Here is a 15,784-nt window from a genome sequence, read left to right on the forward strand (position 1 = left end):
AGCCGGCGTAATCCCAACTTGCGCGGCTGTAATGGCGGCTGCAGCTGCTGCCGCGGTCCCACCTCCAACGCTGCCATCCCTCCTGGGGGTAAGTAACCTGGCCCAGGGTTCTGTCTAGGGGCTGTCGCTGCGTCTCAATACTTCCTGCCCTCCGTCTGTGCCCGTGATGGTGGCATGCCACCATCACAGCGAGGCTCTCTGCTCCACAGCAGGGCTGGCCCATCCCCTCTGCTCCCTGGCTGCAACTCCGGCAGAGACTTGTAGGCACAACAGCATCTGCCTGGTTTCCTCCTGCTCTCCCCAACGCCTCACCACTCCCAGCTAAGCAGGAATCCTCCACCCCCCCTCCCTTACACAGACACCTTAGCATTAGCTAGCAAACCACATGCTGGCTGTGGTCCATGCTGTGGTAGACAACAGTGTCTGCTTAGGGCTTTTTGGAGCTAATCAAAGCTAAGCTGGTAATGTCCCTCCCTCCCTTCTTTGTTTAAGAAGAGTTCGAACTAATGAGAAGGGCTGTTTGTTTTCTGATAGGGTGATAAATGCAGATAAATGCTCTGTTATCAAGGAGGGGTGGGGGAACCCCTCTATAATCCTGCTGGGGCCTGGCCTTGCCCCTCCCCACCCTTAGCTCAGCCCTCTGGGAGGGAAGGGAAGGCTGCTCTAGCGCCCCCCGGCTTCTAGCCTGAGCCACTGCAGGCATGTGCCTGCATTTCTGGGATGTCTGGACAGTTACAAAGTGATTCAGCCTAACCAAGTTAGACTAACCTGCAAAGATTGAGTCGATTCAGGCTCAGAGTTTTTGAATGTCTGTCCCTAGTCATACGCTGTCTCTTGCAATATGTACTTTTTTTCTAGGGCTTTTTAAACCTATCTTGTGGTTGTGTCAGGGCTGACTATAGTTTTATAAATAGGTTAGACAATGGATTTGTATAGGATAGTTTAGATAGAAATGAGCCTGCTTCTGGCAGGGGTTTGGAATAGATGACCTCTAAAGTTCCTTTCCAGTCCTACTTTGTATAATTCTGTAACATTATTCTATAAAACATTATTCTAACTTCTGAAAAAAATGGGAATCTTGACTAGTCCAGTGACAAAGATGAAGAAACCAAGAAGGCTATGACAGAATATAGGAATGTGAAAAAGCAGGAGTTACAAGGGAAAGTCTCCTTGCCTCTCCACAGCAAGAAAGAATAGAAAAGAACAGTTACAAACAGTAATAAACCAAAACTATAAAGAGGAGCAATAAGCGTTAAAAAAATAACCTTCTTAAAAAGGTTAACTGAACCCACTTTACACAGGTGAAAACCACATCTGTGTGGTCCAGTCCTCCATCTTGTCTCCTACTTCCACAAATAGACTTTAATTTCATATGCCTGGTAAAATGGTGGAGAAAATTGCCATCTCTGTTCATAATATTAGAGCAGTAGTTCTCAGCCTTTTTAGACTCCAGACAACCCCTCCAAAAATACCAAGTTCTTAGCTTTCACTTGTTTCTTGACTATGAAAAAATAATAGAACAGTTTGTCTATTACAGAGAATTCAGAAAGATCAAAACAGGTCAGAATGTTTTTGACACCATGGTAGTGATTCTCATCCAGGATGCCTTGGGGTGCCCTGAAATTCTTTCAAGGGTGTGATGGGGTGCTGCATAATGTGTTAGGCATGAAAATACGATACACAAAACAAAACCAAGATTTCATACAGGAATCCATAGTGTTAAAGACTTTCTGACCTGTAGTGGTCCTTCTGAGTTTTTTGCAATAGAAGAATTGCTTTATTCTTTTTTTTATAATCAGAAAACATGTCAAACTAAGAGCTGGCACTTTCTGAGGGGTGCCTTGAATCCAGGGTGGGGTGCCTTGGGTCTGAAGAGGTTGAGAGCCACTGTACTATGTATTTCTGTTTGAAACCTCTGGTTTTATCTTGCTGTTACACTCTGGTTGAGAATCATTGCATTAGAGTGATAAGATTTTTTTCTACTAACTCAGCAAGGGGTTTGAGGAGAGAAGGTATGCATTCATCACCAAAATCTTAGGTTGCAGGCCCCTACAACAAATAGAAGGGGCAGGGGAGGGGAAGGAATAATATACATACAACTTGGCTCAGTGCCCCTTTGCAAGGGAAATGGTTCAGATAACATATTATTGATCACAACTCTTAAAGTGGGATTTTATATAATAAATGTATCCACTTTGGAATTGTATCTTGCTGCTACTATATCAATAATCTAATGTACATTATCTGAACCATGCTTTTTAAAAAAAATCGTCCTTGATATATGCAGATTAATTTAAGGAGGATGTGTTTCAGTCTCTGTGGTGAAGTTTTGGTTATAATTTTAATTGGAACAATTCATAGGATCATTGCTTGGTTTAGGAATTGCGGAAGTAGTAGCTTAACATAAAGTGCTTGGTGGTGTACCTTGGTGTATTTTTTTTTTAAATGTAGCTAAAACAAAGCTTTTGAATATCTCTCGCAAGAAGGGGCTGCCCTTCTTAAAATCACTATCTGTTCTTAAAATCATTATTTGTTTTATCACTCTGATCATATTAGTTCCTTTGAGTCCTTTCACTGGCTCCTTCTTTCCCCTTCTTATCTTCATATTTAGGGTGCTTTATAATTTATTCCAACCCAACTTAGCTGATCTTGTAACCTTTTGTGACCTTCCTGTTCAAGTATTCACAGCTTTTACTGTCTACCAATTGGCTTATTCCTTAAACAACTGCTTGTCTTTTTCCAGCTTGAACCTTGTATATGAGAAAAACCTGCCAATACAGTTTAAGTAACCACTATCTTGTCTTTTTTCAAGTCCCTCCTTTAGTCTTTTCTCTGCTAGGATCCTTACGAAACCAAGCCTGCTGATAATGGCTGAAATAGTGGCAAGCTCTGTATAGTCTTCTTCCTGTTTCCTTTTCCATCTCCCTTCTTCCATCTTTCCATCAGTGGCAAAAAGAAAAAAGAAAAGAAAACTTGCAACAGAATACTGTAAAAAAGTTCTTCTTGAATGTTATGACTCACCTAAGGCTTCCCCAAACTTCAGAGAAAGAGTTAGTGGTATCTTTTTATTATGTTAGAAGAGGGAAAGACTGTGGGGAAGGGGAGAATCAAGATGGGGAATGAAAAGATCATTGTGAGAAGCAGAGAAAGAAAAAAGAAGGAAGAAACAGCTCATTTTAAAGGGCATTTTAGCACCTGAGGATGCAGGCTTGTGCCTGGTGAATGCCATTTTCCCTCTCTGATTTCATTAGGAATTTATATGCATTGGAAAACCTCATTCTGTATCTGCCTGTATCCTTCAGTGTCTGATGCCTTAAAAGCCAGGCCGAAACAGAAGTTGGGTAAAGGGATGGAGATGTAGTTACAAATAAATCCAAACCCGGTTCCCATAATTATAGAAAAGAAAACATACTTTTTACTGAATATATATTTGCAATTCAAGGGTCCAGAAGGCTATTTTCTGGATGATAATTGTTCTATTATGTAGTTGATTTATGCATAGGAATTTCATATAAGAAGTGCTGTTTTTTTGGTTTTGTGTAGTTCCCATTAATGCAGTAAAAAACTAAAAAGATTATTAACATGTTAAAATATTTTTAGATTTTCCAAAAAAATTGCCTTATAGAAATGCGGAATCTTGTATGCTAAAGAAATTGTCAGCAGAAAAATGAATATGTTATTTATGAGAAAAACTGCTTGCACCTTTTGCATCATCTATTAGTTTAAATATTCAAGGATATGCTATTTCAGAACTGATAAATCTTTACTGAGTTGGACTCTCAGTAAACATTCAACAACAACATTCAGTTATTGTAGTCTACTCAAAGTATCCTAAGTCTGAGTTGTAGAAGGGTTTAAGTTCATAGTAGGAATATTTCTTATAAAAGCACGGTATGACAGGGACTGAATCAAACATTTTCGCAATATATAAAAAAAGTGTCCAGTGTAATTATCCTGAAGTACATAAATGTTAACCTACTTTTACTAAGCTCATTAGTTTTTGAAAGCAGTAATGAAAAATGTTGACTTAACAGGTGTACGATTTCATAGAACAAACTACCTTCAAGGGAATTCTGCAGTGGGGTTCATTTTGCAGCATTTGAGCTGACTTGTCATAATAATAGCCTGCACCCACCTGTAAAAGTCTAAAAATGGTATTGCAGTGCTGTATGATGTACCAAGGACCTTGTATGAGTTTTGAACAATTATGCCCACATTTCTAGCCAAAAATAACATTTTTTACAATAGTATCAACATTCAGGTATCAATATTTTTAATGGCACCTTTATAGCATGGAGTGTTACATTTATCACTCTCTCTTGTCCCTTTTTTCATATTTTAATCCTCCAATATTTCATTCTATTGCTTTACAATATGTACTTAAATTTGTATACAGAAAATATGTTAATAAGCATTAGACATGATATTTCTTTCTGAGTCATTATTTAATTAGTCTTCATAAAACATAACCTGTTTTATGTCAGTTGATTTGGTACACAAAAATATTTTTTTCTGGTCTCCCAGTGTCCCATCATGCCCCTTTCAGGTTAGTCTGAATTGAACACTGAAGCTAATGTAATCTTCCTCCTTGATCACTCTGACCATACTATGCTATTTCTTCCCTGCCTTCCACTTTCTTTCCCTTTCAAATTCAGGTGTCTTATTCCTGTTTTAAAAACCCTACATGACTTATGCCTACAATTCTGCTTACATTTTCCCCACTTTCTACATTCCTTCAATTATGCAAAACTAAATATCCTTAATATAGTTTCCCCATTCTTGACCTCATATATTTTTGCATGCTGTCCCTTTCCCTTCCGTGGTTTAGAATCATAGAAATTAGGGTTGGAATGGACCTCCAGAGGTCATCTCATCCAACGCCCTGCTCAATGCAGGATCATCCCCAACTAGATCATCCCAGCCAAGGTTTTATCTAGCCAGATTTTAAAAACCTCCAAGGATGGAGATTCCACAACACCTCTGGGTAACCTGTTCCAGTGTTTTACTCATTGCACACCAAACAGCTCACTTCCCTTTAAGTTTGATTCAGAACTGTAGTGAATCAGACACTTCTTCTGCAGAGAATTAAGACATTATCAATCACATTTCTGGTTACTGATTAAAACAAGCATGCTCCAAACTGCTTGGCAAACTGGACTCTGTTGTGATGAATTATTGTACCTGACTTCCACTGTCTGTTTCTGAGACCCTAGACATATTAGCACAGGGAATTGTCTGATTTTTTTTTATACGCAGCTTTGTACTTAACGGTGCTTTATGTAACTTCTAATGATTCTACAAGTATAAAGTGTTCAAAAAAGCTCAGTTTCAGTATGTCTGAAAACCATACGTAAATAAACAGCATAATCCTGTTCACAAGGATGGAAAACATTTATTTCTAAGCTGTACCAGTACTTTCTGTCTAGTAAAAGTGAAGGAACAAATGTTGATTCCTGTAACAAGATGTCTAATAGGTTCATTTGTATTTGTTTTGGAAGCACAAAGCTAGGTGCTATGATAGGCCAAGGGTGGATAAAAATTGGGAAGCTAAAGAACAGAAAGAGAGATTCTCTGGATTAACAGTAAAGAATAGAATATTAGCGAAATAGAAGTAGATCAGAAAGAGTGGAAAATAGAAAGAATGAAAAACATGTAAACATACAGGATCTGAATAACATTCTTCTTTGTTTTGGTTCATTCAGGGCAGCACAATTACCTGTGTGCAGGACGGAATGACTGTATAATTGATAAGATTCGAAGGAAGAACTGCCCAGCTTGCCGATTACAGAAATGTCTACAGGCTGGGATGAATTTAGGAGGTAAGTGTAACATTAATAGCTCTGCATTTAAATGTTATTAGGCAAAAATATTTTTGACATACATCTTACATTCATAACAGCTGCATAATCTCAGAAGTTTAAGGTGGAATAACACTAGAAAAATGCACAATAGCTAATAAACCTTATTGTCATTCTAAATGAGATTTTGGGAGATATGTATTTTATGGCTTAGTATAAGAAAAGTGGGTGTTTGATGATGACAGTAATTTTACTGAAATTTCATATAGCTAAGAGTGTTGAAGCTTTAAGAACTGTATGCTTTTTTGGTGATGGTGCTGGAGAGTGTTTCTGAGAACATTTAAAAACATTTTACACCATAATGAAAGGCAGGTTTATGCAGTGTTAGCTCTCAGCTTTCATAATAACCTCTAAGTCCATAAAGATTTAACAATGTAGTAGTTTAAATATGCAGTTATATTTATGATAATGCTGCATAATTCATATTCAAATAACAGAATGAGATGGAATCTTTTTTTTTATGATGATCAAAAGTATTTTGAAAACCGTACTGTATCACTGTTTGTTTTAATTCTTTTCATTGTTACAGTGGGGTTTCCAGAATTTTGTATGGCACAGACTTATCTAGTGTAGATTTAGTAGACATCTTTTGGACCATGTGGCCCTCCATATCTTACTTCATTATTACACATCATCCTTCCAACAACTGCATTCGTTACTTCCATGGGGAACTTTGTCTGTGAGCAGAGGAAGAATTGCTTGTAGTATTTGACATGCACAAAGCCAAACTTATTTTCCCTTAGATGTCATTAACCCTTCTATCAGTAACCATTTGCTGCCATTTTGCTTACTGAACCTTCTATTCTCTCTACACTCTAGTCTTATTGTCATACTCTTCCTCCACAGCCTATATCCCAGTCAGTAAAATACAAACTTCTTATATGTGTATTTAAGGTACTTTATAATTGCCGTTCCTGTTCAAGTATTCACAACCTTTACTGTCTACCAATTGGCTTCTTCCTTAAATAGCTGCTTGTCTTTTGAGTGAGGACAACTGGGAAGCTGCCCTTTTGAGGGAGGGCAACTGGCATAGGCCATAAATCTATCTTGCCCAGTATGCTGGTGACTCCTTCATGGAGCCGTCTCACAGGCATGTACTTGGCCTGCTTTATAGACACCCCAACACCTTCCCCTTTTGCCCACAGAGGCAGACACTGGCATATGCCTACCTTAAGTGCACCAGGTTGCAGCCCCTCTTCCGCCTCCTCCAGAACCTCTTGCTGAGGTTCTGGCTGCAGTTGTTCCTTCACCTTTTCTTTTACGGATTTCCTGTCCATGGCCCCACCACGTCCCGGGACTTCCTGGTCGACCTCCTCCAGGCTGTAGCCAAGCTGTCTATCTACAAGACTAGGAAGGAGGCTCTGGCCAGGAGGAGCCCAGGCAAGTGTGGGGCTGCTTTCCTGACACTTCTCCACTCATGTATCTGGATAGAGTTCATTGGTCGGCATCCATAGGCTCCCTCAACTCCTTCGAGGGGTAGTAAGGGCTGGCTGGTACGCTCCGTTTGGTGTCTCCCCCTGATGCCCTAGTTATTAACCTATGACCTCACTCCCATTCATGCTTTCTTTTTTGTTGTCCCATGTAATCAGTTGATGTGTCCTCAGTAGTCTCCCTTTTTCACGGAGGCTTATAGTTCTCCATGGTGAGCCTAGTCTTGTGACCTTTCTACAGCATATCAAACAGGCCAGAGCAAAGAGTAGATGCTGAAAAGGACATTGAACAGGGTATAACCACATTTTTCCCACTGTTCTGCTCCCACTTGCAGCCTCCAGCATTTAAGGTTTAGGAAATTTGAATTCAGAGGCTGTACCTCTAACTCCTCTTCCCAATAATTATTGACGTACTTTTTCTCTAAGAATTTATCCAATTGCTTTGAATCTGGCTAAACTGCCAGCTTCTACAACATCTTGTGACAATGAGTTCTTCGCTTTAATTACATGCTGTGTGAAAAAGAACTTCCTTTTGTTAGTTTTAAACTTACTACCTACTTGTTTTATTTTATGACTCCTGGTTCTTGTATTGTGAGAGATAATAAATAATGAATCCCTATTTATTTTCTCTTCACCATTTAGTATTTTGTAAACTTTTATCATGTTCTTTTTCTGCCTGAACCTGGTGCAGCCTCTTTGGTATGAACCTTGTATGAAGGTTTCTCCATATCACTAATCATCCTTGTTGTTCTTCTTTGTACCTCCTCTAGTTCTTTTATATCCTTTTTGAAGTGTAGGGACCAAAATGAGGCACAGTATTCAAGTTGTGGATGCACCATGGATTTTTGAAGGGACATGAGTGTTGGGGACAACTTCCTGGTGCAAGTGCTGGAGCAACCAACTAGGGACCTTGTTCTTGAATTGCTGTTCACTGGTAAAGAAGAATTGGTGGGGAATGTAGCAGTGGATGGCAACTTGGGCAGCAGTGACCATAAGATGATTGAGTTCAGGATCCTGAGGAAAGGAAGGGTGGAGAGCAGCAGAGTAAGGACCCTGGACTTCAGAAAAGCAGACTTTGACTCAGTCCAGGAACTGTTTGGCAGGATCTGAGAGGGACAGGAGTCTAGGAGAGTTGGCTGTAATTTAAAGAAACCTTAGTGCGAGTGCAGGAACAAACCATTCTGATGTGCAGGAAGAATAGCAAGTATGGAAGAAGACAAGTTGGCTCATAAGAAATGTATTCTCTACCAAGTATGTCATGTCCTTTGGTCAGGGCTTCAGTGTGTACAGGTCATGGAGATCATTAATGACTATATATTTTTCTTATGATTCTACTTTCTTGTCTTCCTACAGAATATTATATTTAGAAGCAAGAAAACAAAATTTAAATCCTTATATTCTATAGAGAAACATCATAAAACACTGAATAGCAAAGTCTGGATTCTACCTTGCAGAATAAAGACCGTTTCCCTAGGTTTTGTAAAGAATTTCTCTCTTCTTTATACCCATCCTAATCTATTGATCAAATTTGGCCTTCAGTTATCACAATAGAACATTTTATAAAGCATGGAACCAACATTTGGTGATGTATCATAATCTTACTACTATTGTAAAGGCATCTCTGTAAAGGAAAACTTTTTTTTCTGGAAAGAAATTCTGAATGAAAAAAGGAATGAAAGAAAGAAAACTTAGGGCAGGTACTACTTAGTGGGTATGTCTACAAAAGATACTTTACTGTGCATTAGATTAATCTATTGTGCAGCAAAGCATCACCATCTACATGAGTGCAGCAATTACTACGTAGTAAGTTAGTCTCTTGCACCATTTTCTACTACCTGCAGATACAGATCCTAGAAATAAGTTTATTAAAATAATGCATTGCAGCGCACGTGTAGACATTAACCTAGACATCAGGGAGCCACAGGGAGTGGGGAATGCTATCCTGGCTTGGTGGGACAACTGCCAGCCACATGGAGATTGGGACTTGCTGTGTTACAGGTTTGAACCAGTTTCTGATCACTTATACCAGTTTGTGTAGCCTCTGTCCTAGCCCAAAGTTCATTGTACATAAATCACTTTTAAAATGGCCAAAACCATTTTAAGATAAACCTGAATGGATGTAGTATCAGACTTAACTGATTTAGGTTAAATCATCTTATACTTCTGTCTCAGATCCCCTCCAGATTCAAATTAACCCTCAATTCCCCAGCATCCCAGGATGCTTTGCACCTCCCCTGCAAACTTTTGCTCACAGGGTAGGTGTGCTAGTCTTGGCTCAAGCTGTTTCTTGCAGCCAAGCAGGGAAGCATGCTCAAGCCCCCGGTTGAGCCACTGCAGGCATGTAGCTGGATTTCTGGAATCAAAAGTGAATGTTTGTTCACTTGCTTATCAGTTCAATCTGCACAGTTTAGACTACCTGCGAACATTATATTGATTCAGCCTAGGGCTTTTTGTCTGTCTGTACTTAGCCACAGTGTTTGGACAATAATTCATCAAGTCACTACTAATGTTTCTTCAGTGAAGCTATTTTCATAATTTCCATCTCTGGAATTTCTTATCAGGTTTTGCAATTTATAATGGTAACAAAGTTAAATTTACCACATTAACTTAATCCTTCCTCCTCTTTTAAAGAAATTTCTCTCTTCTCCCTTTCCATCTCTTCCCTCAGATACACACTTCAGCAAATACTGGTTTGAAACTTTTTCAGGAGCCATAGTTTGTTTGTTTTTTAACTTATAATGCCATATTTTAGACTGTATTATTGGAAGGGATTCAGAGTGAGCAGCTTAATTAGGAAGGCATGCTCACATTGTTGGTTTATACTCTTTTCAAAATGCTGTAATTAATTTTCAATTAATTATGGGACAAACCAACTTCATGTGTTGTGAAGTTTCTTTCCAGAATGTTCTGTAACACAAGCCTAGGTTTCTCTTCTTTCTCTACTCAGATAAGGCAATGAAGCTGAAATAAATATGATGGCTGGTTATTTGTAAATTAAATGATTTATACTTTATGGAAATTGCAAATCTTAATTAAACAATGCCTAGGACATGTAGGGCCTGGTCCTTAATATACTTATATGCATGAGCAACTTCATGCACAGAATTTCATATATGTATTTCTGCTTTTCATTGACAAACTGAGAAAAAAAAATCACCAAATTTAAAAAATGCCCTGTGACAACTATTTAGTCAAAAAGTAATATTTTCTTTTTGGGGGAGGCAAAGGGGAAGGGGGAGAGGGAGAAGATCAAAAAGCTATTTTTAATTCTTCAAAAAAATTGGCCATCTCTTACACGTATTTCCATTATAGCTAACTAGTAGATTCTTCCTCAGGATATCATTATATCAATAGTGAGCCTGAATACCAGTGTCCTTTGTTAGATGACAGTGGTCTAGCTAGCATAATGTATATTTATATACCTTTAATTTACATAGTCGTACTTAAATGTTTCATAGAAGTTCTGCTATATTTAAAGTCAGTCCTGGTAGTGGCTCGGGAAGTAATTTTATGCATATAGGTGAATAATCTGGCATTTTAACCTTTGTATTTCATTGTATAAAGCATTCATAACTATTAGCGGTTTAATTTGAACACACACTTTAATTTAATTAAGCACACTTGTAGAATAAAAAGAATTAAGAAACTGCATAAGCAACTGGGTTTCTGTCCATATGTAAAGTACAATTTTAATTTTCAGAAAAAAAGTATAATTAAAAGTGTTACCAAATGTTAATTACCCTGAATTATTGAACATCTTACATTTTGTGATTTATATATGGATTTGCTATAAATCATCTGTGTCTCAGTTCCAAAATGAAATGAAAACTTGATTAGAATGTGATTTCTATCAATTTTCCAACTGTAAATTATTCTAATTTGAAAAAAAGAGGATGCAAGAAGATTATGAGGTTTTAAAAAAGCAACAACCTTATGTTCCAGAAGGATCTTGTATGTTTTTCCCTTAAATTTTTAGACTGACTTGTTATTTCTAATGTCTACCGATGTTCAGATGCTCATTAGTTGTGCTTCACATTATATTTATGTTATTCTGGTTTTCATAACTCAGTAAATATGTTCAAGCTTCACAAAACAATTATATGTGGGATAATTATTCTATATACAAGTCTGTATAGAATAATTCCATAGACTAATTATAGTGTCAGAGATTTTATCACTTCATATTTCTCATGACTGAGAAATGACCACTGATTTATGTTTTTAACTTCAGCTCTGTCACACAGGGCATGTTCAGTCTAGTCTATATTATAATTTCCAGTCTTAAGAACAACCACACTGCCTTGGACCATGATCATCTCAAAACAACATCTTTCTGTACTTGGGAGAGAAATTCATAAGCAAATCCAACCTGCTGCACTGAATTGTGTTAGTAATTATTCAGCGGCATTCTTTCCCCTGAGACCAGGTACAGCCATTACATTTTTACTGGTATAAGTGCTCAAGAAATCGGTCTATACCCATAACAGAACACAAATTCGACACACGTAGACTGGTTTAAAAATGGCGGAACCCAGTCTAAGATTTGCCCTTCCTACCGAAGGACAAATGTGTGTTCTGTTAGCTTCCAATTTAAACTACTCTAATTACAGCATACTGGTTAATTTGCATCGATTCTGCCTCAGGCTTTTTGAGTGTTATTAATAGTGGTCCAGTATGGTGTTGTGAGGCACTGTTTTGCTGAATATGCCATATTTTAGGCAGTGGGGGATCAGTGGGGGACCAGCCTTTTTGGCAGGAGTGCTACAAAGTAGCTATTCCAATTCCCTTCCCCTTCCCAATCTGCTGTTCTGTTTTCTGCTCCCTGCCATGTACCAGTGTGCCGCCTGTCCCCTCCCCAATCAGCTTTGTGCCCCTTTCTGATCAGTTTTATGCCAGACAGAAGCTGTGTATGCCACACAGGCTTAGTATAGACAGTCAAAAAGCCTGAGGCTGAATTGATTCAGTCTTTGCAGGTTAGTCTAAGGTGCGGAGTTTGAACTGATAAGCAGATGAACACACATTCACCTTTGATTAAGGAAATGCAGCCGCATGTCTGCAGTGGCTCAAGTCAGAAGCTGGGGGGCACTAGAGCACACCTGCCAGCCGCTCCAAGGCTTCCCCCCCTCCCTGCTGGAGCAGAGTGGGCATGGCCGGGCCCCAGCCCTGTCCTGCCTGGGAGGGAGGGGGAGGGGGAGGGGAGGTAGTAGCATTTGAATTCATAAAAAGTTTTAACAAGAATAGTTCTTTCTCTGAAAAACTATAAACTGAAAATTATAAACAAGACCTGGGAAGTGTGTTCACTTACTCTTCCAGCTGCCCCCAAGGCGTCTGGGATTTGCAGTCCAGCATTAAAGCAGCAGGACCCCACAGGGTTGCTCAACACTTCCTTTTCCTGCTTCCAGGTGCTTCTGGGATCTGTAGCCCACAGTCACAGCCAACAGTAACTTCCAGTAAGTTTAGCAGCAGGGCAGCGCTGTACTTGGGGGAAGGTGAGTTTAACACCCCCACTCTCTGGCCCCAGACCCCAAGTTAGCCAGCCCTCATTGCTCCAGCTAGGGAGCAGAGGGACGGGGCCAGCCCTGCTCTCTGAAGCAAACAGTCCAGCCCAACCCTTGGCTGAAAAGCATGCTGGGATGCTAGGGGACTCTGATTTAACTTGAAGTAGGAAAAAGTTGCCCATACCACTTGTGGTATTTGGCCTGCAAGTAGGCTACCCCTGTTTATGTGATGCATAAAATACATTTTTTGGTCTGCTTCTTCTACCCTTTTCCATAAACAAGAGTGAAACAGTAGGAAAATTTTAGACAAGTTTTGCAAGTCATTGGCTTCTTCCCTATCTTTTGTTTACATCGTTAAAAGCCCTTTTTGTTTCTGCTTTACTGTCTGGTTTGTTCAGTGTAAATAGATGATGATCTTCACCAAATTCTTCTGACTCTTTCTTTCTGTTTCCATCTGGGTCATCTTCTGCAGGAATTCCAATGGTTGCAGACATATTTAGCTATCAGAGCTGTTTTGAAGGGGATTTAGTGAAGTATTAGAGGAATTCAAGATTTTTGAGTACTGTGACAACATCAGACCATATACCGATGGGAAGTTTTGTCCATTGACTCAACCTTGTTTTGAAAAGCTTAACTTCTGTGTTTTAGATTCTTTTTCTCTAATTTTTTTTTTACACCTGCGATATCAGCATAGAAAAATAGATTCCTGTAAGCTAAAAGCATTCAAGTCACACAGCTGGTGTCCCAGCATCTCTATCTTTTAGTCTCTGTTGGTCTAGCTCTGCCTGTTCATTTTAGTGCCTGGTGTCCAGCTCCATCTGTCTGTTTTTCAGGAGCAGCCTCCTCTTCAGATACAGGTTCATTTTTGCTTTCCACCATGCTGCTCTGGAACTCTTGCCCTTGCAGTTGCATCTGCTGGATTGTCAATGAAGCCATCTGTGGCACTATCACCTTAGTCTCCTGCATGCCCTGTAGGGGATAGTGAAGCTATTTTTAATCACTCTTCTGCTTTTATTTTAAAGGGGTTTTTTTCTCCTTCCATTGCGCCTAAGTGTGTGTTTTTAATCCATGGTTTTTGTGTTTGGTGAAAGTAAGGCTATGTTTAATACTGACAGTTAGTCAACCCCTTGACTGTATACACTTGGAAGTAAAAGATGCCAGTAGAAGGAGCGGTGCACATAGAGTGTTTACAGTTACAAAGGAAATGTCAGTCAAGTTTATGATTTACAGAAACTATTTGAAAAGAGAGAAATATAGCAAGACCATTGTAGTAGTTGCCTCAAGACCAATTCCAGATAGCCCCATTAATGCAGATGATTAATTTGTTCTGAGTGGGAATTTACATAGTCCCATAGAGTCTGAGGAGAAAAAGGCCATAATGATGTTAAGGGATTGGCAAATTTCCTGATAATGTTTAGGATGGAAGGTAGAAGGAGACACAGTGGTGAGATACAAGGATGAGTATAAAGAATCCAGTTCAGTGCAGAGGTCATGCTTGAGAAGCGCAAGGGAGTAATGTAATAGCAGCATTGCCAAAGAAAAGTAACTGAAGAACATGTTGAAAGTGGAGGAGCATCTCTTTACTCTCAGTCCCAAGCAAGGTAATTGTAAGGTAACTGGAAAGGGTCAAAACTCTTAGAAGAAAACAATCAGGTTTTAGGAATGGTCAGAGCTGCTGGATCAAGTGTTCCCCTTAAGACAAATAAAAGTGCCTGATACACCAGAGGCTAGTCATTTCAGTGATTTGAAAAAGGCCTTGGATTCTATACATAGACTATGCATTTAGAAAATATCACAACATTAGTCTTCCTAGGAAATATGCTTATATCAACACAAGTAATTACAGCCAGTGTTATGCTAAGTTTAATGGCAGATATCCAGAATAGTTCAAGGTTCAGACAGGAATGTGACCAGACAATATCCTCTCACCTTTTGTTTTTGGAATAGTTATGGACTAGATAATAAAAATGCAGGTAACTGAAGCAATACAGGACTCCAATGAATAAAAGAAGCTATGTGACTTGGATTTGCTGATAATATTGTATTGCTGGAAAACAGGACAATGACCTCACCTGAGAAGATATAGTAAAAGTGGCAATATCTATTGGAATGAAAGTCAATGTGAAGATGTCTATGATGATGAAATACAAGGAAGCAGATAAGAGAAATGTGAAAATTGCAAATGTGGAAACAAAACAGTTTACCTGGGAAGCACTACTAGAAGTGATGGAGCCTATTTGTGTGTAGTAAAAACAAGGATAATGAAGGCATACACAATATTTACTAGGTTCAGTATTTAGATATCTAGCAAGATCAGTATGAGAAAAAAAAATGAGGATGAGACATAGTAGGCATCAGCAGCCGCTTGAATGAAGTAGGAACATGGGATCTGAAAAAGATGGACAAAAGGCATTTGGAAGTGTTTCCTCATTTGATATGTTCAAAAGATCATGAAAGTGCATTGGCATGCTTATTTCCCCAATATCGAAGTAAGGAAAATAGTTGGTGACCATGGTTTGAACATGTGCTCAGGATGAAGGCTGCAAGCATTTAAAAGCAAGTTTTGCCTTAAACACCACCACAAAAGAAAACTGAGAGGGGAAAACAGAAACCAACTCAGGAGAAAATTACTCATAGAACAGTGGAAATTATTGGGTGTAGGAAGTGTGTCATCTAGCACAGAACAAAAATCACTAGAATGAATATAGTCCAATGTATCACTTGTGTGTAATGAAAGAAGGAAAAAATATGATGACCCATCATTCTGTTTCACTAACATTGCTTTCATTTTAACTCAAATTTAGCAATGACTTTTTTTCAAGTTACTGTTGTTTTATAACCAAAAGTAAGAGTTGTAGAGTATGTTGGTAAGTGTACCCACCGCCGCTCAACCAGGAGATCACGTGCCGCTTTTGGCCGGGCCCCAGATCTCGCCCACCCGGGCTTTGCTGATGCGCCCCGAAGTTTACCCCGATTGGTATCAAGGGGGACCCCAAAA

The 15,784-nt window shown here is 39.1% G+C and overlaps 1 protein-coding gene across 9 annotated transcripts in view; it reads left to right on the forward strand.

Moving 5' to 3' along the window:
* Positions 1-15,784, forward strand: part of NR3C2 (nuclear receptor subfamily 3 group C member 2) — a 321,566-nt gene that overhangs the window by 225,540 nt on the left and 80,242 nt on the right. For all 9 annotated transcript variants that reach the window (XR_003094089.1, XM_025204306.1, XM_025204304.1 and 6 more), the window contains one exon: positions 5,703-5,819. Coding sequence is in view for 8 of the 9 variants with exons in the window: in XM_025204306.1 (XP_025060091.1) it covers positions 5,703-5,819 (117 nt within the window). In the remaining variant the exon portion in view is untranslated. The remainder of the gene's footprint in view (positions 1-5,702; positions 5,820-15,784) is intronic.

This window comes from Alligator sinensis, unplaced genomic scaffold, assembly GCF_000455745.1.
Source record: "Alligator sinensis unplaced genomic scaffold, ASM45574v1 scaffold169_2, whole genome shotgun sequence".
In the NCBI taxonomy this organism is placed as follows: Eukaryota; Metazoa; Chordata; order Crocodylia; family Alligatoridae; genus Alligator; species Alligator sinensis.